A 23,191-nucleotide genomic window follows, 5' to 3' on the forward strand; every position below is an offset into this window, starting at 1 on the left:
GTGATTTTTTTTTGTGATAAAACATATTAAAAATACTTGGGTATAATTTTTTTTTTTTTTATCAAAATAAGCAGTTCTATGTATTTTATATGGTTTAAAGTATTTGCAGATTTTAGCTATCGTAGGGGTGTGTCTGGTACCATCCCCCCACAAATGCTGAAATCTATTGTATTTTCCTATAAACATACTTTTAGATTGTTTCTACTTTTAGTTCTTATCTTGTAAGATATTAACCTTTAAACGCCTATTGAACGTATTTTACGTTGAGAAATTGTCTTTTGGGTGCCGATCGGACGTAATTTACGTTAACATGAAAAAGTTTTTTTAAAGATTCGCGGAAAAATACTTATAGGCCTACCAGGCAAAAACTTTTGAATCACGCGCCTTGGGGGATGCTGGAAGTTCACGGAACAAGGTGTTGTTTTTGTTTACAATTGTTACGAAGGCACGCAAGCGCGAATTTCTATCTTATCGCACTAAAAAGTACCAGTGACACATCTCTGAAATTATTTCGTCACTTTGACATAATTTTTGCACCATTTTAAATTACCCGTTACATGGAGTATTATATGTGAAAATGTGCACATTTTCATGTAGAATACAACGAAAAAATACTCATGATTGTAGCTTTTATCAGTTTTGAAATATTTTCATATAAATAACGATGTGCCAAAATTTCAACCTTCGGTCAACTTTGACTCTACCGAAATGGTCGAAAAATGCAATTGTAAGCTAAAACTCTTATATTCTAGTAATATTCAATCATTTACCTTAATTTAGCAACAAATTGGAAGTCTCTAGCACAATATTTTGATTTATGGTGAATTTATGAAAAAAAAAAAAAAAAAAAAACCATTTTCCTTACGCTTCCGAAAAAATCATACGTGCAATTGTCATAATGTTTGCACCATTTTAAATTAGCCGTTACATAAAGTTTTATGTATGAAAATGTGCGCAATTTTATGTAGAATACAACCAAAAATAATTGAAGGTTGTAGCTTTTCTCATTATCGAAATATTTGCATATAAATCACAATAAATAGAAAAAAACCACGTTTGGTCAACTTTGACTACCGAAATGGTCAAAAAACGTAATTGTAAGCTAAAACTCTTACAGTCTAGTAATATTCAGTCATTTATCTTCATTTTGAAACAAATTCGAAGTCTTTAGCACAATATTTTGATTTATGGTGAATTTAAAAAAAAAAAAAAAACTTTCCTTCCCTCCACTCGCGGATTCTCCACCACAAATCTCCGAAATGCGTATGCCGCATTTTCGGAATATTTGCTCCGTTTCATATTAGGCGTTTCATAGAGTTTTATGTATGAAAATGTGTGCAATTTCATGTAGAATACAATAAAAATAATTGAAGGTTGTAGCTTTTCTCATTTTCGAAATATTTGCATATAAAAAAAATTCGACATTCGGTCAACTTTAACTTGTCCGAAATGGTCAAAAACTGCTTTTGTAAGCTGAAACTCTTACAGTATAGTGATATTCAATCATTTATCTTCATTTTGAAACAAATTAGAAGTATCTACAAAAATATTTAATTTATGGTGAATTCATGCATCATTTTGTGATAATATTTTTCTCTTTGTTGCTTTGATCGTTTTTACAAATGTGTTTATATACCAAAATGATTGCAATTCAGTGTACAATACAACGAAAACAAAATTAACTCATTAGCTTTAACCGTTTTGCTCACAGCGCGATTTGAATACAATTATATATGAAATTTTGTTTTCGTGCTATCATATATCGCATTATTTATATATGATAATGATATTTTTTTCATTTCTGATGGTTGCATACTAAAATTCAGGCAATGACAAAAAAAGGAGCCAAAAATGAACTCTTAATCTTGAAAACTAAGCGTGCTGTGATTTTTTGAAAAAAATATTTTATCCGCTTCGGCGCTCACTCCGAGACCCTTTAGGCTTACAGGAGACGATTTTTATTATACTCCTTAGGCGTCTAAGGGTTAAGTAAGCTGACATCTCTTCCCCTCTTTTGCAACATGATGTACCAGTCATCTCTTAACTGTCTTCCTCGTAAGACGTGTGCTACCCTATCTCACATAGAACCTGGTTTATTGAGCACATCCTGCCCTGTCCACTATGCCTTGGTGTTCCAGTTTTCATTTCTTTTTTGTTGTTGTGTGATTCTGCATTATATTTGTGTTTGTCTGTTTGTATTTGTTTTAGAGATGAATGCTTGACTCCTCTAAGAAAGCTTTGCCTTAGAGAAAATGGCCTGGGATTAGTAACATTCCTTGCTTTCGTTATTTAGACAGTTTCGATACTGATCTTCATAGTCTTGTAGCAGATGCAGTGTTTTGGTAAAAAGAAGAAATATAAGAGGAAGTTTGCTGTTCCATCACGGGAAGTCATCGTCGTCATTTTCTTCATCTTCTGTTTGTTCCCTTTCGCCACAAAGTGTTGGAGAAGGAGGACTTCGTTGCCTCTGCTTGCAAGAAGATTCGCATGCCTTTCCTCTCTCCTTCTCTGGAAGGAAGACCAACCTTTCATTTACTTCAGTTATGTCTTGGTTGGCTAATCTCAGCTGTATCAAAGCCATGGATGCCGTGAGTCTTACAAGGGTCACAGTCGTACATCATCTGTCTTAAGAGAAATCTCCTCCATTTCGTCATTTTCCTCTTGTACTACTCAAGAAACAACCGTTAAGACCACGGCTGTTAAGGACAACAGTGCTCCTGTTACGTCAACATCACACCTGAGGGAACGTCCTGCTGATTAGGACTATTCCTCTCTCAGGACAAGAAGCCCATGGTCTCACTCACGTAGCCGTGACTACTTTCCTTACGGGTCGTGGACTCAATCATGGCTGTCATCTAATAGTCCACACTCACATTCTTGCGGATGGGACCGCAATCAAGAAGGTCCCTGCTCTTTCAGTCGAACTATATCCCCAAGAAAGGCCTGGTCCTCTATCAGTCCTATGCTCCAGTACTCAATCGACAAGGATGCAAATGATTCTCCATTTTGTTTCTTGTAGATACAAAAGAGCTACCTGAAGAGACTGCAGCTACCAGTTCAAATTTTCCTTCGGGTCTCAAGGCCCTTGTGGGTCCCAAGAAAGAGACGGAAGCATCGTTGGGCTTACTTTGTTCTATTCATGCTGACATTGTCTTCAGCCAAGTCAGATCTCTTGTCTTGAGATGGCTCCGAGATGGGACAATTCTCTACGATCAAGACGGGTAGATCCAGACTTGGTTTGATGCAGGCCCAGGTCAAATCAAGGCAGAGCTCCTCCTTTACACACCAGAGTTGGCCTCAATGGAGTTCAACAGCATCTTCAGTATTCTAAATTGTTTCGTGGCTTGATATTTGGTTAGCAATAGTATGTCAACGATTTTCTTTCTTTGGCTTTTTGGCTACTTTTGACACTGAGAATTGTCCAAACCTTCCTTAGACTACTGTAGTCTCTGGGTGGCAAGACCAACTCTTATCCAGGCTTAGCAGCAAATATATGGGCCCAGATGGTTATTGAAGAGAAGAGATGCTTCATTCACGTAGCATTTGCTGGACTCCTGTCCGTTTACGTATATGCAATTGTTGGTTATATAATTGCATTTCATAATTAAAATTAGTTATTTTAATCTTTCATCTTTCATAGATACTTTTGGTTCCTCTTTTGCCAGTATTTCTGCATTATTGGGGAACTGCAATATGTAAAGCTGATTGCATTAATACTTATTATGCTAGAATTTTTACATAATACAGCTTTCAGGCAAAATTGGATAATCATTATAAGTGTAAAGTCATATTACGAGATTGGCTATCCATTAATTTCTTGATTCAAATCTTATATCACACTGTCTGAGCCACTTATTGATATGTTCCAGATCTTTATTCCAGCAACAATTTCATTTTGCCTATATGCACTTTATAGGCAGGATATAATTAAATAGAGTTGTTTCATCTTCTTGATGTATTATGTTTTATTACCAGCAATCATTTTACATGTAGAGAATTAAAAACAAAGGCCCCAGAAGACTGCCGTGTAGGACACCAGACAAGATAAATCTAGTTGACCTAAAAATGGTTAAAAATAATGTGCTAGTCTTTTGAAAAACTAAATGAGGTCTAGTACATAGCTTATGACACCCATGTTCCAAAATTTTAATGAGATACCTTCATTAACCAAGTTAAAAGCAGCAGTAAAATTTATTTTAAAAAGCTTGAAAATAAATTTGTACTCAAGGTTGTCTTGAATATAGCTTAACTGCCTATATGTATGTGCTTGTAGTTTTTTGGTGAGAACTATTCTCTCTTCAGCTTCAGGATGATGATGATGATATGGAGGATTTCATTTGTGATGATTCAACAAGTGAGGAATCATCAGATGATGAGAAAACTAAAAGAAAAGGAAAAAAAAAGAAAAATAAAAGAGGCGATGATGATGATGATGATGATGATGATGCAGATGAAGTAAATAAAGAGGAAGCAGGTGAACCAGGTAAGAGAATCATTTTTATCTGTAAGTAACATGTTGATGCCACAAGCCTTTTGCCTTTTGTACTAACATGTTAATCAGCAGATTTATTTTAAGTGTGTTTTACTTCTTCTTTTTTTTCAGTAATGTCAGGTACCCAATGATTTATGTCAGGTACCCATTGATTTATGGTGCTGCTTTTATACAGGTATATGACAGTAGATAAAAAGTAATATCCAAAGTTTCAGACATCTTTCTTTCTTTGTTAATAATTTTTACTGATATAGAGGTTATTCCATATATAAAAGATTTCCATTTTTCATTTTGTCTATCAGGTTAAATTCTTCCCTGCAAACTAGACTAGCATTCATTATATATAAATATAAAAAGGGTTTGTCATTTTGTTTGCAAGATGATCATTCCCTACAGTAATTATTTTAACATTTGATTGCCATCTTCACTTTGTAAATTGTTTGGTTTATGATGTATAATTTAGTTTGGACATTGTATTAGACCAAAATCAAAGTTTTACATTGGAAGCATTTGTTCTTCATTTCCATAATTATTTATACTTAAATTAAAATTGTATAAAGTATCCAGATGCTAAAACAGATAGTTTCCCTCTTACACACACTTGGTCATCCGGTGTCAGCTAAAAGTAAATAAAAAAATTTGAAATACTGTACAGTGGAACCATGACATACGAAAGTTCCAACTTACGAAAAATTCAAATTATGAAAGCAAATACAAAGATTTTTTTGCCTCTGTATACGAAAATAATTCAGGTTACGAAAGGTTGTTGCTGTGAAGTCCCGAGATTCGCCCGGACCACAAAGAACAATTTTAAAACTAGCGCGCCGCCAACTAAGTAGACTCGCCACCATCCTCCGCTCTCTCATTGGTTCCATGATGCTAGTCACCGCCGTTAAGATCCTCCTCTCCTATTGTCAGCATCTACCCCATCATGCTCTACATAAAGGCATTCTTCGGCCACTCGGTAGCAGCATCGTTATCGTATGCACACCGAATTCATTCGTTCATATACGATTTAGTTTGTTACATAAATTCGTGTTAGTGATTTCGCTTTGTACTTTATCGTGTTGTGTGAGAACTTAATTACGTATGTATAGTCATTGGTCCCAAGAAAGTTGCTGAAGTTCACAGAAAGAAGAGGATGCTTTCTATGGAGACAAAGATGGAGATTATCAAGAAGTATGAGGCTGCCATGCGGTTGAGTGTGATTGCTAAGGAATACGGCCAAAATCCGTCGACGATAGGTACTTTACTTAAGCAGAGGGAAGCCATCAAAGCAGCTACACTTTCAAAGGGCGTGACTATTTTGTCCAACAAGAGGAGCCACGTGCACTATGAGATGGAGAGACTGCTTCTTGTATGGATAAAAGACAAAGAAATCGCTGGCGATACGATAACCGGAACGGCAATCTGCCACAAGGCCAGTGCTATTTTCAGCGATTTGATTGCCCAGGCCGAAGACGACGGAGCAGAAGGGACATTGACGCCAACCCCAGACTTCAAGGCTTCCCTTGAGTGGTTTGAAAAATTCGGAAACGAACTGGCATCCATTCGGTGGTGCGGCATGGGGAGGCGGCCAGCTCGGACACGAAAGCGGCCAAACCCTTTATTAAGACATTCGACAAGATGACGATCAACGAAGGCTACAGTTCTCAGCAAGTCTTCAACTGTGATGAGACTGACCTTTTTTGGAAAAAAATGCCTCGTCGGACGTACATCACGCAGGAGAGAAGAAGCTACCTGGGCATAAGCCTATGAAAGACAGACTTATGCTCGCACTTTGTTCGAACGCCATTGGGGATTGCAAGGTGAAGCCCCTACTTGTCTATCATTCGGAGACTCCTCGAGCCTTCAAGCCCCACAGAGTGCTAAAGGAGAAGCTTCCAGTGATGTGGAGGGCTAATGTGAAAGCCTGGGTAACGAGACCTTTGTTCACAGAGTGGGTAAATTCTTGTTTGGGCCCGACAGTGAAGAAATTCTTGGAAGAGAAGTGCCTCCTTATGAATTGTCTGCTGGTATTGGCAATCAAGCCCCTGCTCACCCGTATCTTTTCTTTTATCAAGGTTCTTTATCTTCCGCCTAACACCACCCCTCTCCTCCAGCCCATGGACCAGCAAGTGATATTGAACTTCAAGAAGCTGTATACGAAACATCTTTTCAAGAGATGTTTTAATAACAAACCACAAACCTCACCTTGCGTGAATTTTGGAAGGAGCATTTTGATATCATGATATGCATCTGACTCATCGATCAAGCTTGGCAGGAGGTTTCGAGGCAAACCTTGAGTTCTTCGTGGAGGAAACTGGCCTGATGCCATATCTGCCCGAGACTTCGAGGGATTTGATGTGGGCGAAGCTGATGCAGATTCAGAAACAGTTGGTAATCCTGAAACTGTTTTGCAACCAGATCTTGACGAGATTGTTGCACTCGGCAAGTCCATGGGGCTGGTCGTCAACGAGGATTACATCAATGACCTTCTCGAGGAGTACCAAGAGGCGCTTATGACGGATGACCTGAAGGAGCTGGAGGCCATGCAACATAACGTTATGGAGGAGTAATGATAGTTTATATTTGACAACATCTCCAAAGGTTGTGTGTGAGAGAGAGAGAGATTGGTGGAAGAATGAATGGGAGTGGTTAAATGGCGGTCGGAAGATGTCTGGTTGTGGCGCTCTGTAGGAATCGTGGAAGTCTTGTTTACGAGAGTCGGAAGAAGCAAGGCAGTTAGTGATTTTGCAGAGTTGGTTTGGCAGCATTTGTACGTTGGTTGTTAGTTGATTTTGTGGTATTTGATTGATTTTGGTGTTGTAAGGTTTTTGTGCGTGTGTCTATGGTTTTGGTGAAGTTGAAGAGGGTGGGGGGTTGGGTTGTGTTTGGTTGTCGGCGGTGGTTGTGTGTCAACTAGCCTATAGCCTATATCCAGTGGACAGCACAGCCTAGCCCTAAGTATCAGAAGCCAGAGGTGAGTACCTGTTTGTGTTTTTTTTGTTCTGTATGTAGGTATGGGTCAATTGTCCTGCTGTATTTTGTAGTGTAAAGAGGAAAGTGTGATTGAGGGTGGGTTTGGTAGCCAGACAGATTAAGTTTATGTGGGGGAGATTTGCTGCTTTCTCATAAGTTGTGATCCCGCCATAACGTCGTTCAAGAAGAGTTCTCTAGCAGCAGCAAGGAGGAGGACGACGGCCCTATGACAATGGCAGAAGTTAAGGATGCTCTAGATGCTTTTCATAAGGCGCAACCATTTGTAGAAAAGGGACGCCCCGAAAAAGTTTACACGGTCCTATGCTGTGCAGTTCGATAACGTTTGCCTGAGTCGTTTCAGGAACATTGTCAAAAGCAGGCAGAAGTAATCTTCCTTGGATAGTTATTTTTTAAAGAGGTCTTTAGTAGGAGTAAGCAAACAGGAAGATCCAAGTGATACGAAAAAATAGAAAGTTGAAAGTGGTGAAGAAATTGAAAGTATAAAAAAGGTAAAAAATAAACAGAAAAAAGAAAAAATAAAAATTAGTTTTAAGTTTTTTGTAAAGTTAAGTGTTAACGTTTTCTTCCATTTGTTAATATGTTTTGTAAAGTTTAGTGTTAACCCTTAAACGCCGAAGCGGTATTTTAAAAATCGTCTCCCGTATGTCGGCGGCATTCGTGAGTGTGCGCCAAAGCGGAAAAAATGTTTTTTTTTTTTAAATCACAGCACGCTTAGTTTTCAAGATTAAGAGTTCATTTATGGCTCCTTTTTTTATCATTGCCATCAGAAATTAAAAAAAATATCAATATCATATATAAATATTGGGATATATGACAGCACGAAAAAAAAGTGGTATAATTGTATACAAATCACGCTGTAAGCTTAACGGTTAAAGCTAACAGAGTTTTACTTTTTTTCGATGTATTGTACACTAAATTGCGATCATTTTGGTATGTAACACATTGTAAAACCATCAAGGCAACACAGACAAAATATTATCACAAAATGATGCATGAATTCGTAACGTGCAGACATAAAAAAGATGTTTTCAAAAATTCACCATAAATCAAAATATTGTGCTAGAGACTTCCCGTTCATTGCAAAATGTAGGTAAATGATTGAATATTACTAGAATGTAAGAGTTTTAGCTTACAATTGCGTTTTTTAACCATTTCGGTTGAGTCAAAGTTGACGAAGGTTGAAATTTTTGCACTTATCGTTATTTATATGAAAAATATTTCAAAACTGATGAAAGCTACAAACCATAGGTTGTTTATTGTTGTATTCTACATGAAATTGCACACATTTCCATATATAAAACTTTATGTAACGGCTAATTTAAAATGGTGCAAACATTACGACAATCCGACGAAAAAATTTATGATTTTTTCGGAAGAGTTACCGCGTGGACATAAGGAAAAAGTTATTTTCATAAATTCACCATAAATCAAAATATTGTGCTAGAGACTTCCAATGTGTTGCAAAATAAAGGTAAATGATTGAATATTACTAGAATATAAGAGTTTATATTACAATTGCGTTTTTTTACCATTTCGGTAGTCAAAGTTGACGGAAGGTTGAAATTTTGGCACTTATCGTTATTTATATGAAAATATTTCAAAATTATAAAAGCTACAACCATGCGTTGTGTTTTGTTGTATTCTACATGAAATTGCGCACATTTTCATATATAATAATCCATGTAACGGCTAATATGAAATGGTGTCAAAAATTATGTCAAAACGTGACAAAATAATTTCTGAGATGTGTCGCTGATGCTTTTTAGTGCAAGGAGAGAGAAATTCACGCTTGCTCTCCTAGGTAACGATTGTAAACAAAACAATGCCTTGATCGTGAGATCTCCAGCATCCCCCATGGCGCCATGATTCAAAATTTTTTTGCCTAGTAGGCCTATAACTATTTTTCCGCGAATTTAAAAAAAAAATTTATATCGACGTATATACGTCCAATCGGCACCCAACAGACAATTTATATCGATGTTTAATACATCCAATCGGCGTTACAGGGTTAATAATGTTTCCTGTCATTTTTAATGCATTTCGGTAAAGTTTAAGTGTTCAAGTTTTCTGCCATGTTTGTCCTCCTCCTCTGTCGCCACTTTCGGAGATCGCTTCACTCGAAAGGTAAGGTTCCACATTTTACTACATACATACGTATGTACGTACAGTATTTCTTGTACCATGTACACTAATACACTTTATTTACAGGTATGTAGTACATATTAGTAGTATATGTAGTTTAAGTTAGGTATTGAATGGTCCAAATTGTTGTATTTCATTGTTTATTGGTCAATTTAGCTTTATTATAAAAGTTACTGGGGTGTTTTTGTAGGGCTTGGAACGAATTAGGCAATTTACATGTAAAATGTTGTTCAAGATATGATAAAATCAGGTTACGAAAGCCACTTTGGAACGAATTAATTTCGTATCCTGAGGTGCTACTGTATATTGATTTAAGAAAAAATGTTATAAATTTAAGTGGAGTTTTTATATTTGATTAATGGTTTTAATATATTTTAATAGCTCCCTTAAAAGCTTGTTTTTTGTGATAGAATTTCCGTGGCTTCAGTCACATAAGGAAAAATCTCAGAAATTTAGATTAATGCCATAGTTCAATCATCTAGATAACGATATTTTCTGTATATGATGCAGCGTTTTGTCATTTGCAGCTGTTTTAGTCATTGCAGCTGTTTTAGTCATTTAACATTCTAGGTATAAAGAAGCTTAATGGTAATTTGTAAATGTTAAGCATGATTTTTGTGTCTTTGATCAACATTCGAAATAGCAAATACTGTAAAACTGTAGTGTAGGTTTACACTGATTTTCAAGGTAATCAATGTCAATGGGTGATTGTGAATCCAGCAAAAATATGAGTTATAGTGATTTCTAATTAGGTAGTAAACTCAACATTATATATATTATGATTTTGATGAAGCGTTTGATAGTTCTGATTGCTTCATGTCTAGGTAGTAAGCTCAGAGAAAAGAAGATTGGTAGCCAAACAAGGAGTTTTGGGGGTGGGGAGGTTTGATATGGCTAGGTAATACAGTGCTCCCCCATTTTACGCGGGAATAGGTTCAAAACCTGCTTAAATGCAACAACTGCCAAATACCTTGTACTCCTTAAACTAAAATGCTTACAACTGCCTTTTTTTAACATTTCACTGCTTAATTTTATAGTTCAAACAAAAATATACATTAAATAAATTATCATAATAAACCGTTTAATATATGAAGCAAAAATACACCCCAAAACACCCGAAGTAATCTTGCATCTACTATTACTTTTAAGTAGGCTTCATACACAACTAAAATGCTTATAACTGCCTATTTTAACAGTTCATTGCCAAACTTGACAGTCCAAACAAAAATATACCTCAGTCTATCATCCAGTACATCCTAATATTAATTTGCCATGTAAAAGTTAAAGTACCTAGCCTACAACTGTTACTCTAAGTATCCCATATCATTCTACTTTTTCTTGGCCTACATAAGTGTGCACATCTACGCATACTGTAATGCACTGGGTGTAAATTTTAACGAATATTAACATTTTCCTTTGTTGTAAGGTAATTTTAAAATATATATTACTGTACAATTACATTACAAAATATTGCACCTGTTGCCTAAATGTTTTGGACTATATATATATATATATATATATATATATATATATATATATATATATATATATATATATATATATATACACACACACACACACACACACGTGTATATATATATATAGAATATATATATATATATATATATATATATATATATATATATATATATATATATATATATGATATATATATATATGATATATATATATATATATACACAAGCAGTCCCTGGGTTACGACGGGGGTTCCGTTCTTGAGACGCGTCGTAACCCGAAAATAGTCGTAAGCCAGAACGACGTCGGAAAAATGTACTAAACTAATAAAAAAAAGTTATAAAAATCTTACTTGTAATCCTTTTGGGTACACTACATGTGGTTCCTGAAGTTTTTATGTACAACCTGGGAGTTATTTTCACTCCAAAAATGGTGGTTCTGGAAGGTAAAAGTACACAATTAGTACAAAATACTACACAAAGTCCTGAATGCAATATGTAAATTAGAGTATATCAAGAGTTAAAAGAGTGAATGTATGTAATTCCTTACTTTTAGTTTAAAGTTGTCGTGTTATGTAACCTGGACAAGTTTTTTGTGGCCACATAGCCTACATCCTTCAGGGGGTTCTGGGATTCTGGAATGTACAAAAAATTATTATTAATAGTACTGTACATGTGTAGTAAGTCCTCTATGCATAGTAAGTTACATACAGTATACCATACAGTGGTTTATTAGATATAACATGTATAAAACTTACTTAGGAATTCCTTACATACTTACCAACTTTTAGCGAGTCTCAAAGCTGTTAGCTAGGTTGTGGGAGATGGAGATGGAGATAGTATGCATGTGTAGGGAGCCTGCAATGATAAGGATAATTACAGGGTAATATGTACATATGTGTATGTACAGTAATAGAAGTTCTATATGTATTATTTCAGGTATATTTCAGAAAGCTATGTTTATTACTAGGTACAGTAAAAACTAAAAAAAGATGAATTCCATACCTAACTTCAGTGTGCTTTATACAGATGACAGGCTAGGATGAGAGAGCTTGAAAAGGTGATGGGTAGCCTGGAATGATATAGAATATTAAAGGACAGTATGTAACCACTTAAGTACAAAATGTACTGTTCCCTAATTAACAATTTATACACATTAAAAACAGTTGAGAATTCCTTACCTTTAGTAAAATGAAGAGATGTAGGCTATGTAGAGGTCTGGTTTATGATGATTAGTAAAGTAGTACACTATGTATGTAGTACATAGTATAATATATTACACATGTAATAAAATGTATAAACATTCATAAAAAAGTTTCCTTACCAAATTCTAGTGGTTGGCTTGCTTGCTGGGATGGGCATATGGCAGATGAGAGTGGCTGGCTATGGAGTGGAACTTGCAGGTGCTTGGGAGTCTGGAATGATAAAAAATAAAAATGATAATAGTATTAAGTACTGCACACAATAGGTATATGTACTATTATTTACTGTTTGGCATTTGTACAATTAAAAAAATGAAGAATTTTTTTACCTGATGGAGTTGGAGAGGTCATTGTTGTTGTATCAACTGATTTGGGCTCTGAAGAGGCTACATCTAGATCTGGAAAGAATGATAGGGTACATAATAAGGTGGATGTAGTAGTACTTAGTGTACATATGTACACTTTTTATATAATTTCTATTAGCAATTTATAATACATTTTAAAAAATTGTTAAGGATTCCTTACCTGATGAATAGGGCGAGACATCAAAACCATGGAAAGGCTCAGGGTCATCTGGGTCATCCTCACTATCAAAGGGGTCTGGAATGATACATAAAGAAAAATATTAGGTAATGCAACATCAAACACATTGTAGTAGTGTACATAGTATGTATGTCATAATGTAGTAAACAATTTCCAACATGAAAATGAGAAAAATGAAATTTCTTACCTGCTAGAGGTGGACTGGCTGCTACAGAGGGTCCAGGTAGTACAGGGGGATCTGGAATTGTCACCACTTCTGCAATAAAATACAAATGATGAAAATTAATGAAGACACTTAGTATATGTACATTAAAAAATTAACACATTTTATATTACAGTATGTAAACAAAATAAATTAGTAAAAGAGTTCAGAATTCCTTACCAGGGCTAGGAGTGGGAGGGGTGGTACTGGAGACTTGTGGAAGAAAGTGTCAAGCCTAGACTGCACACTTCTTTACCTGCATTTCCTTCAGGGTCTCCTTGTAGAAAGTTACCAAATCCATGATCCCTCTCCGGATTTTGTCAAACCTGGCAACGTTAGGGTCTTCTCCCTCAAAAGAAGCCAAGGCTCTCTCCAGATGAGTAAAACCCTCTGACAAAGACCTTTGGACAGTTAATGACCTCGGTTTTGGGTCTGGTACCTCTAACTCCTCCTCAATCATCTGCTGCTCCAGCTCAAGGAGGTCCTCTGCTGACAATTCCTCTCCATGGGATGCAAGCAGCTCTGTAACATTGTCAGCTTCCAGATCTAGTTTTCAGCCCTCTTGCTTAGCCTACGATTTTCCTCGTCACAGTCTCGATGTCTTCTGCCTGGTCAAAGCCTTCAAAACTGTGCACAAACTGTGGACACAGTTTCTTCCAGGCCCCATTTAAAGTGGTCGTCTTCACCTCGTCCCAAGCACTTGGAATGTTCCTGACTGCATCAGCAATGTTGTAGCCCTTCCAAAACTGTTTCAGAGTCAACTCCTTGTTACCTTTGATGGCCCTCATAGCAGAACGTATTGTCCTTCTAAGGTAGCAAGCCTTAAAGTTAGCAATTACTCCCTGGTCCATCGGCTGTATCAGCGATGTTGTATTTGTTGGAAGGTACACCACCTTCACATTAGGGTGCATGTTGCTCAAATTTGAAGGGTGACCAGGGGCATTGTCCAAAAATAAAAGCACCTTAAAAGGCAGACCCTTCGAAGACAAATACCGTTCCACTGCTGGCACGAAATGGTCATTGAACCAATCTTCGAAGACCATCAAGGTAACCCAAGCCTTCATGTTCGACTTCCAAATGACAAGAAGTTGACTCATGAAAATGCCTTTGAAAGCCCTCAGAGATTCTCGGCCAAATACACCAGCAAGGGCTTTAGTTTCAAGTCGCCACTTGCATTGGCTCCAAAGAGTAAAGTCAGTCGCTCCTTACCAGCTTTATGGCCAGGTGCTGACTTCTCCTCCTTGGAAAGGTACGTACGGTTGGGCATTCTTTTCCAAAAATAAGACAGTTCCCTCAAATCTACATTAAAAACTTGGTTCAGCCGTGTAACCACCATCCTTAATTATTTCAGCCAAACCACTAGGAAAACTTTCTGCTGCTTCGCTATCAGCACTAGCAGCTTCACATTATGCAAATTTGCACGAGCCTTAAAACGGTTAAACCAACCTCTACTCGCGGAAAATTCACCACTAGCACTGCCTTCTCCATACTTTTTCATTACTGCCTCATGCAGCTCTCTAGCCTTCTCCTGGATCACACTTAGGCTCACTGGAACACGTCGCTGGTTCTGGTCCTCCAGCCAGATCATCAGCAACTTCTCCATTTCCACAATGCTCTGGCTACGTTGCTTCACGTTAATCACCGTTGCCTTCATCAGTGCAGCATCCTTAACGTGCTTGAGAATGCGTTCCTTATCCTTCACTATGGTTACCAACGTCGTCCTGCTAAGGCCCAAAGCACGACCTATCTCGGTGTTGGTCTCTCCCTTCTCAGAACGTTTTAACGATGTCATACTTTACCTCCATGGTGATGACCTTCCTCTTCTTGGATGAACTATCATCGGAGGAAGTACTCTGCCGTTTGGGAGCCATAGTAAAGGCACGAAAAATGCTAAAAATTCAGCAACGTAGCAAGACACAACCTAGCGAAATGAAGGCAACCACGCGATTGAAATGGCGTTGTTTGGTATTGTTACGCTGCACAGTGTCCTCGACCCTGCTAGGTCGTTGTCCAGTCAATTTACCTTACAGTTAATAGCGTAAATTAATTTATGCGCCCTCCGCTCAGAAACTAGTTCTGCGTATGAGGTATCGTTAAAAAGCATAAAAAACTTTCGTAACCTTTGAATGTGTGTTGTAATCTAACCAGAAACTTATTTTTTTATTATTACTGGAAACAAACAAGGATTTTTTCATATATATGCGCTTTTGAATACCGTTATTAACTTTGCGCGTCGAAAGCTAGTGTTCATTCGCTCGGAAACTAGTTCCGCATATGAGGCGTCACTAAAAAGCATCGAAATACGTTGTGACATTTGAATTTGTGTTGTAATCTAACCACAAACTTAGTTTTTTATTATTACTGTAAACAAGAATGATTATTTTTATATAGTATGCATTATATTGAAAACTGTTGTAAACTTGGAACATCATAAGCTAGTATCCATTCGCTTGGAAACTATTTCGCGTATGATACGACATAAAAAGTGTTGAAAATCATCATAACCTCAAAATTTTTGTTGTAATCTAAGCAGAAACTTAATTTTATTAATATACTGTGCTAAACTATAAAGGATTTTTATCATAGTATGCGTTTTTTAAAAGCGTTGTGAACTCGGAGCGTTGGAAGCGTCAGCGTTGTAACGTCGGAGCAAACGTCGTAACCCGGCGGATTTTTCAATGAATATTTAAGGAAACCCGTCGTAACCTTGGAACGTCGTAAGGCGGGGACTGCCTGTGTGTGTATAATTATAAATATATAATATATATATATATATATATATATAATATATATATATATAGATATAGATAGATAGATAGATAGATATATAGATAGATAGATAGATAGATAGATAGATAGATGATAGATAGATAGATAGATAGATAGATAGATAGATAGATATATATATATATATATATATATAATATATATATATATATATATATATATATATATATATATATATATATATATATAGATAGATACAGTAGACCCTTGACTCACGAAAGCATTGACCCACGTACAACTCGACCCTCCCCGACCAAAATTATAGGTAAAATTTCACCCTTGACCTACGAACTAACTTTGAGATACGAACAAAAAAAAATGCGGAAAATAAAAATTCTGTTTGGGTCATGAACTAATTTTGAGACATGAACATTTGAAAAATGCTGGAAATTTCTGGAAAATAACAATTCACTTTGTTTCACAAACTAATTTTTAGACACAAACATTTGAAAAATGCGCGAAATCGCCCAGCACACGTGAGAGCGTTTGAGTTGCCATGGGAACAGCCATCCAGCCGCCCACGCACGGCGTCACCCACGCATTGCTCTTTGTCTCATCTCATTGTGTACAAGACGTTCGTCAATTCGCTTAGCATTTTTTGCGCTAAAACTTGTGATTTTCTTCATAATGGGCCCTAAGAAAGTGAAGAGTGGTGGTGAAAGTAAGAAAGTGAAGAGTGATGGTGAGAAGAGGGTGCAGAGGAAGATAACCGTTGAAATAAAGAAAGAAATCAACTGACGAAGAGGAGGCTGGGGAGGAAGTTACAGATGTCAGCAGTGATGTGATAAAAGACGCATTGGAAAAGTGGAATGATGTCCAGTGCTTCCTTGAATTGTATCATCCGGACAAAATTGTTACGAACAGGATCGTGAATATGCTCAATGAAAATTTAATGAGCCATTTCAGAAAAGTTATGCAAGGAAGGAAAAGGCAACAGACATTGGATAAGTTTGTAATTAAACGTTCACCAAAAAAACCTAGAAGAGTTGAATCTCCGGAACGAGATCTCCCCGACCTGGATGGGGGAGGGTCTCCTTCCGCACAATAACCTCCTCCCCACCCACACCCTCCTCTTCTCTTGTCCGTCAAGCCAGAAGTCTCGCCAGTCATAGTAAGTGTTCACTTTACAAACGTTTTTATAGTGTTAGTTTACCATTTTAAATTATATTATTAGATATATTGAGGTTTTTTACACTGACTTTTACATTATCTGTGTAAAATAAGGCAAAATATACATATATATATTGGTTCGTAGGGGTCGAGAACCAATTAATATTATTCCCATTAAACCTTATGGGGAAATTAGCTCCGAGTCACGAACAATTTGGAACACGACCAAGGTCTAGGAACGGATTGTGTTCGTGAGTCAAGGGTCTACTGTATATATATTAAGATATATATATATATATATATATATATATATATATATATATATATATATATATATAATATATATATAAAGATAGTAGATAGATAGATAGATAGATAATAGATAGATAGATAGATAGATAAGATAGATAGATAGATAGATAGAATAGATAGATAGATAGATAGATAGAGATATATATATATATATATATATAAATATATATATATATATATATATATATATATATATTATATATATATATATATATATATATATATGCGGCCCTCGGTTAGCGGCAGGGGTTCCAGTCCTGGTCGCCGATGCTAAGTGATTTTCGACGCTAAGCAAATTTAAGGCCTACGGCCGCTGCATACCTTCTTTCGAAACTCTAGACCAGTCAAAGGCGCCGTAATCCCACAATGGCGCAATAAGTATATTATATTATGCAGTATAGTACTATATATAATTTACTGTACAGTAGTACTGTACAGTACATTGATAGCATTAAAAATACTGCAAAGTGAAAAAAGCATAGCTTTAATCCTTTGGGTGTCTAGAGTATGTAAAGATATAATAAGGTTTATACAGTGTACAGGTAGCTGTAGTGTTTAAGTTACGATAATTCACCTTACGATAGTCCGATTTTATCACTGGCATGAATCGCAGCATCGAGGGGTTGTCCGTTGTAGGCTAAGCCTCGTCCGGTTCCGATAACCAGCAAATGCATAAACAGATTCACATTATGATATTAACTGACAATAAAGGTAATAAAACCATTCTCACCTTATATATTATTGGCATATCCTCATAATATATAGCCTATTCATGGAATAATTCCACATCATTGACATCAACTTGTAGTTGAGCGGCCAGCAGAAATGTAAACATCGAGTTACACTTAACAGCACCTTTGTTATTCTTAACCTTTTAGAAATATTAATAGTAGTAGTGTAATTACAGTAGTAATGATATTTAGGAAAACATCAATTTTCAATTTGAACTTCATTATTGTTTTGGTATAACATAATCAACTTCTCTGAACACTGCAGTCATACAAACGATAATTGACATAGATTATCGTATTGTTGTTTATGATCGGCGATGAAGCGTAAATGTAATAAAACCATTTTTACCTTATATATCATTGTCATATATTCATAATAAAATGCATATCTTATATATTATTGGCATATCTTCATAATAAAAAGCCTCTTCAAGGAATAATTCCTTGGGGAATGCATTTTTCAAAAGACAAAAATACACTTTTCATGTTTACAGCATGCAATGATTACTTTATTTTGATGTGATTTCATTAATATTCGAGTATGGTACTCTAAGCATTACAGTAACTTATTTTTTTTATTATAAATGTATATTCATTCTCGAAAAAAATACCTATGACCACCGTTACGTCACCAAACCTAGTCTTGTGGTACGAGCAAGATTCACTAATTGACTGTGTATTCTTCTTTTCATGACTAAATGACATTTTTAGGATACAACTGATTTACAAATTTTCAAATACTATGAATGTAAATAGCAAAATCCTCTCTCTCTCTCTCTTATCACTTACAGAAAAAAACTATAATACTGATCTATTATTCTGTGATTTACAAAACTGTGCTTCAATACAACTTTTATAGTTGACTCAATGATTATCACATTATAACAATATACAAAAGAATATCTTATCACTATCCATGTTTCATTTCTTATTACCATAAAAATATTTAAGATACAAATTTCATTATGTTATTCTAGAGCTAGTAACAGTATTCTCATCCTAAGCTGCTCTCTCAAGCTATTCAACAGTTACTCTCATCCCAAGCTGCTCTCTCAAGCTATTTAACAGTTACTCTCATCCCCAAAAAAAAGCTCTAACTCTCATCAGCCTCCGGCTCTCTCTCTCTCTCTCTCTCTCTCTCTCTCTCTCTCTCTCTCTCTCTCTCTCTCTCTCTCTCTCTCTCTCTGAAATATGAATTACTGCATCATATTATAAACTATTATGTACAAAGTTAAAAATAATAATAATTCCATTAATAAATTTGTTTCTTTTAGCAACTAAATTGTTTTCCAAAATAATTCTTTCGGTAATAAACGTCCATCAGCTGATTCTAAACTTAAACAAAAGACAAAAATAGATTTTTGTTGCTGTATTTTGCTGTTTATACATTAATATCATAGTGGGGTGCTGTAATCTTTACTGTAAATCATGTTTTTTTTTATAATACATATGTTCATTCACAAAATAGATATACAGGCGGTCCCCGGGTTACGACGGTTCCGGCTTACGACGTTCCGAGGTTACGACGCTTTTTCTTAAATATTCAATGGAAAAATCCGTCCTGGGTTACGACACTTGTTCCGAGGTTATGACGCTGACGCTTCCGACACTCCGAGTTAACGACGCTTTTAAAAAACGCATACTATGATAAAAATCCTTTATAGTTTAGCACAGTATATTAATAAAAATAAGTTTCTGGTTAGATTACAACAAAACTTTTGAGGTTATGATGATTTTCGACACTTTTTATGTCGTATTTTTCTATGTTTTTTAGTGACGCCTCATATGCGGAACTAGTTTCCGAGCGAATGAATACATACTAGCTTGCGGTGCGCAAAGTTTACATATAACAGTCCAAAAGCGCAAATAATGAAAAAATCATTGCTTGTTTCCAGTAATAATAACAAAACGAAGTTTCTGGTTAGATTACAACGCAAATTCCAAGTATCCAAAGAGAGACATTATCCAGTAATTTGATATGAGAGAGAGAGAGAGAGAGAGAGAGAGAGAGAGAGAGAGAGAGAGAGAGAGAAGAGAGAAGAGAAGAGAGAGAGGCGCCTTCCGACGCTCCAAGTTAAGGACAGAGAAGTGTTCGTTCGTTAAACGGCCTCTGACTCATGCCAGTAAATGTTTTGTTGATACTAATAATATAAGCCTATTTTAAAGATACGTTTACTTTAATTAGTCTATATGATATGAAATAGTAATCAACTGTTCTTGTAGCCCTCAAGATTTGGCAAAATCGAAGTATCCAAAGAGAGACATGATCCAGTACGTAATTTGATCAGAGAGAGAGAGAGAGAGAGACGCTTTGGCAACAATGGTCTCGGGGATTGACGTAACGTTTATTTTCTGAACAGATAGGACAGAGAAGTGTTCGTTTCATTAAACGGCCTCTGACTCATGGCAGGAAATGTTTTTGTTGATACTAATATATAAGCCTATTTAAAGATACGTTTACTTTAATTAGTCTATATGATACGAAAATAGTAATCAGCTGTTCTTGTAGCCCTCAAGATTTGGCAAAATCACTCCAGGTTGTACATAAAACTTCAAGAATGTAGTGTCACCAGAGGATTACAATAGTTTTTACCTTCAAGAACCAGGATTCTTTTATAACTTTTTATTAGTTTAAGCCGGTTCCGAGGTTACGAAGCATGTTCCAGGGTTACGACGCCTACAACGCTCATCTGGGAGATGAAATATGACACCAGAAATGCAAAATAATCAATATTTGAAGGTTTTTTTTTAAATGAAAAATGCCATAAGAATGCAGTTTACATAGTTTTCAATGCACCCAAAGCATTAAAAGTAAGGTTTTCTTAGGATTTTTGACGATGTTCCGGCTTACGACGATTTTCGGCTTACGACGTCTCAAGAACGGAACCCCTGCCGTAACCCGGGAACCGCCTGTACTATGTACTTTTAGTTTGGTGCAGCAGCCAAATCATGAAAATAGAAAGGAATTGTTAGGTAATATACTTTTGTTTGCTGATCTGATGAAGGGGAAATTGAAGATAGGAAAGAATAACTTTGAAACTGTCTTGAATTTAGTTTAAGGTGATAGTTGAAGACATATTTGGTGCTTGAACTGAAGTAGGCAGTTATAAACACTGAAATAGTGGTCTTGGGTGGGTTAATTAATAAAGTAGGCAGTTTAAAGCAATTTTTAGCGGGGTTACCAGGATAACACGGGTAGTATTTACTTATCACAGGGGGGGTTTTGGGCCCTATCCCCCGCGATTATTGAGGCCCTACTGTATACTCGTTGCATGAACGTGTGACAGCCATGAACAATCAAACGAGAAACGAAGTTTTTTTTTTAAATTTTTTTTTTAAGTACAACCGAATTGGATAACATCCATTTGGCTTGTATTTCAATCATCGTACTACATTACACTATTACCGTAGTTGTTATAAATGGCGTTATGTAGAATAGAACCGAGATATCTTGATGTAATAACTTTATTCGCTATAGATCAAAGATCAATATGGATTCAAGAATAAATCGGGAAATACACTGTTAAATTTAAACCTAGTTATAACTGAAGCTGAGAAAACTTCAAGCTGCTAATGACTATTATCGTACATCGGCAACAAGGATAAATCCAGTAAACGTATGCAATCAAACACAACCGTAGATAAAATTGAGATAAAATCATTTTAATCAAAACTACTGTGCTTGAAAGAACACATTTCACTGTTGGTTTCACGCCGATACAAGATAAATAACGTAAAGTTCGTATTACGATGATATAAAGGAGAATTGCAAACGGAATCACGTAATTTTTTATGCAATAAACATGCCGCCAACGTAATCTGTCAACGAAAAAAAAAGTAGTTCACATTCACAACGAGATATATTCAATTCATATTTCCACTTAAAAACACGTTGTATTAGGAAAAATAACCTTGTCTCATATAAGGCATGTATCTAGATATTCGTTTATGCTAACTAGAAGAAAGAGAATTCACTCAGAATTGCGTTAAATATGGCAAAACAAACTCGTATTCGCCATCAGCTGATTTCAAACCACAACATTGGCTGCTCCGCGGAATACTGGCTTAGATTTGCTGTAGTATTTTATAATATAGTAATATGAGAATACATACAATATTATTGGATACAATGAAGTTAATGTATGACCTTTTTCCAAGTTATTATGGAAAAGAAGCATAATTAATAAAAGAACACCATGCATTTTTCGGAACAGTGGCGGACAAGAACGAACATGAAAAGACATCCCCTGACAACGTGGAGCGTAGTTACAAAGGCTGCTTTCATTTGTATCATATTTATGTACAAAAATAAAAATACCATATATGTAATATATTTTCATACACATTTTAAACAAAAGCATAAACATTTAAAAAATCAACACATCGATCGCTAAATTTGCACTGTTTTTTACTCTCTATTTTTGGAAGAGCAGCAGACAGTGGCTTACAAGAACGAACATGAAAAAAACATCGTATTTGATAACGTGAAGGGCAGTTTCAAAAGCTGCCTGTTTATCATATTTCTGCACAGAAATAAAATATACCCTATTCGTAATACATTTCCATACACATTTTAAACAAAAGTATGATCATTTCCACCTTTTTTTAACTCGATATTTTGGAAGAGCGGCAGGTGGCACTCAAAAGAAAGAACATGATAAAACATTGTATTTGATAACGTGTGAAGCGTAGTTTCAAAAGCGTATCATATTTCTGTGCAGAAATAAAAATACCCTATACATAATACATTTTCATACACATTTTAAACATAAAAGCATGAACATTTTTAAATCAACACATCCATAGCTAAATTTGCACTTATGTAACTATATTTTCGGCATAGAACAGTGTCAGAGGCATACATTTTACCCTAATACCTATGTAATAACTCTCCATAAAGTTTGTTAATATAATTTGCATAACCTTTATGGTTTGAACGGCATTTCTACAAATGTATGAACTCGTTAGACAATGGCGCTAGCGGCGCTGTTGACTGAAAATTGTGCCGTAAAAATGCCTTATTTTTTTCATGAATACTTTTGACGACAGCCATAAAACCGATTTGCCACTGAGCGATTGCGCCGTTAATCGCGGGCCGCCTGTATATATATATACAGGCAGTCCCCGGGTTACGACGGTCTCGGCTTACGACGTTCCAAGGTTACAACACTTTTCAATTATATTCATTAGAAATTATTTCCAGGGTTACGACG

General features: G+C 35.9%; 1 protein-coding gene across 1 annotated transcript in view; it reads left to right on the top strand.

The window, feature by feature from the left end:
* LOC135220917 (transcriptional regulator ATRX-like) overlaps positions 1–23,191 on the top strand; it is a 507,237-nt gene that overhangs the window by 364,588 nt on the left and 119,458 nt on the right. The window contains 1 exon segment of the mRNA XM_064258551.1: positions 4,303–4,483. Within this exon segment, the coding sequence (XP_064114621.1) occupies positions 4,303–4,483 (181 nt within the window).

Source organism: Macrobrachium nipponense, chromosome 2 (assembly GCF_015104395.2).
Source record: "Macrobrachium nipponense isolate FS-2020 chromosome 2, ASM1510439v2, whole genome shotgun sequence".
Lineage (NCBI taxonomy): Eukaryota > Metazoa > Arthropoda > Malacostraca > Decapoda > Palaemonidae > Macrobrachium > Macrobrachium nipponense.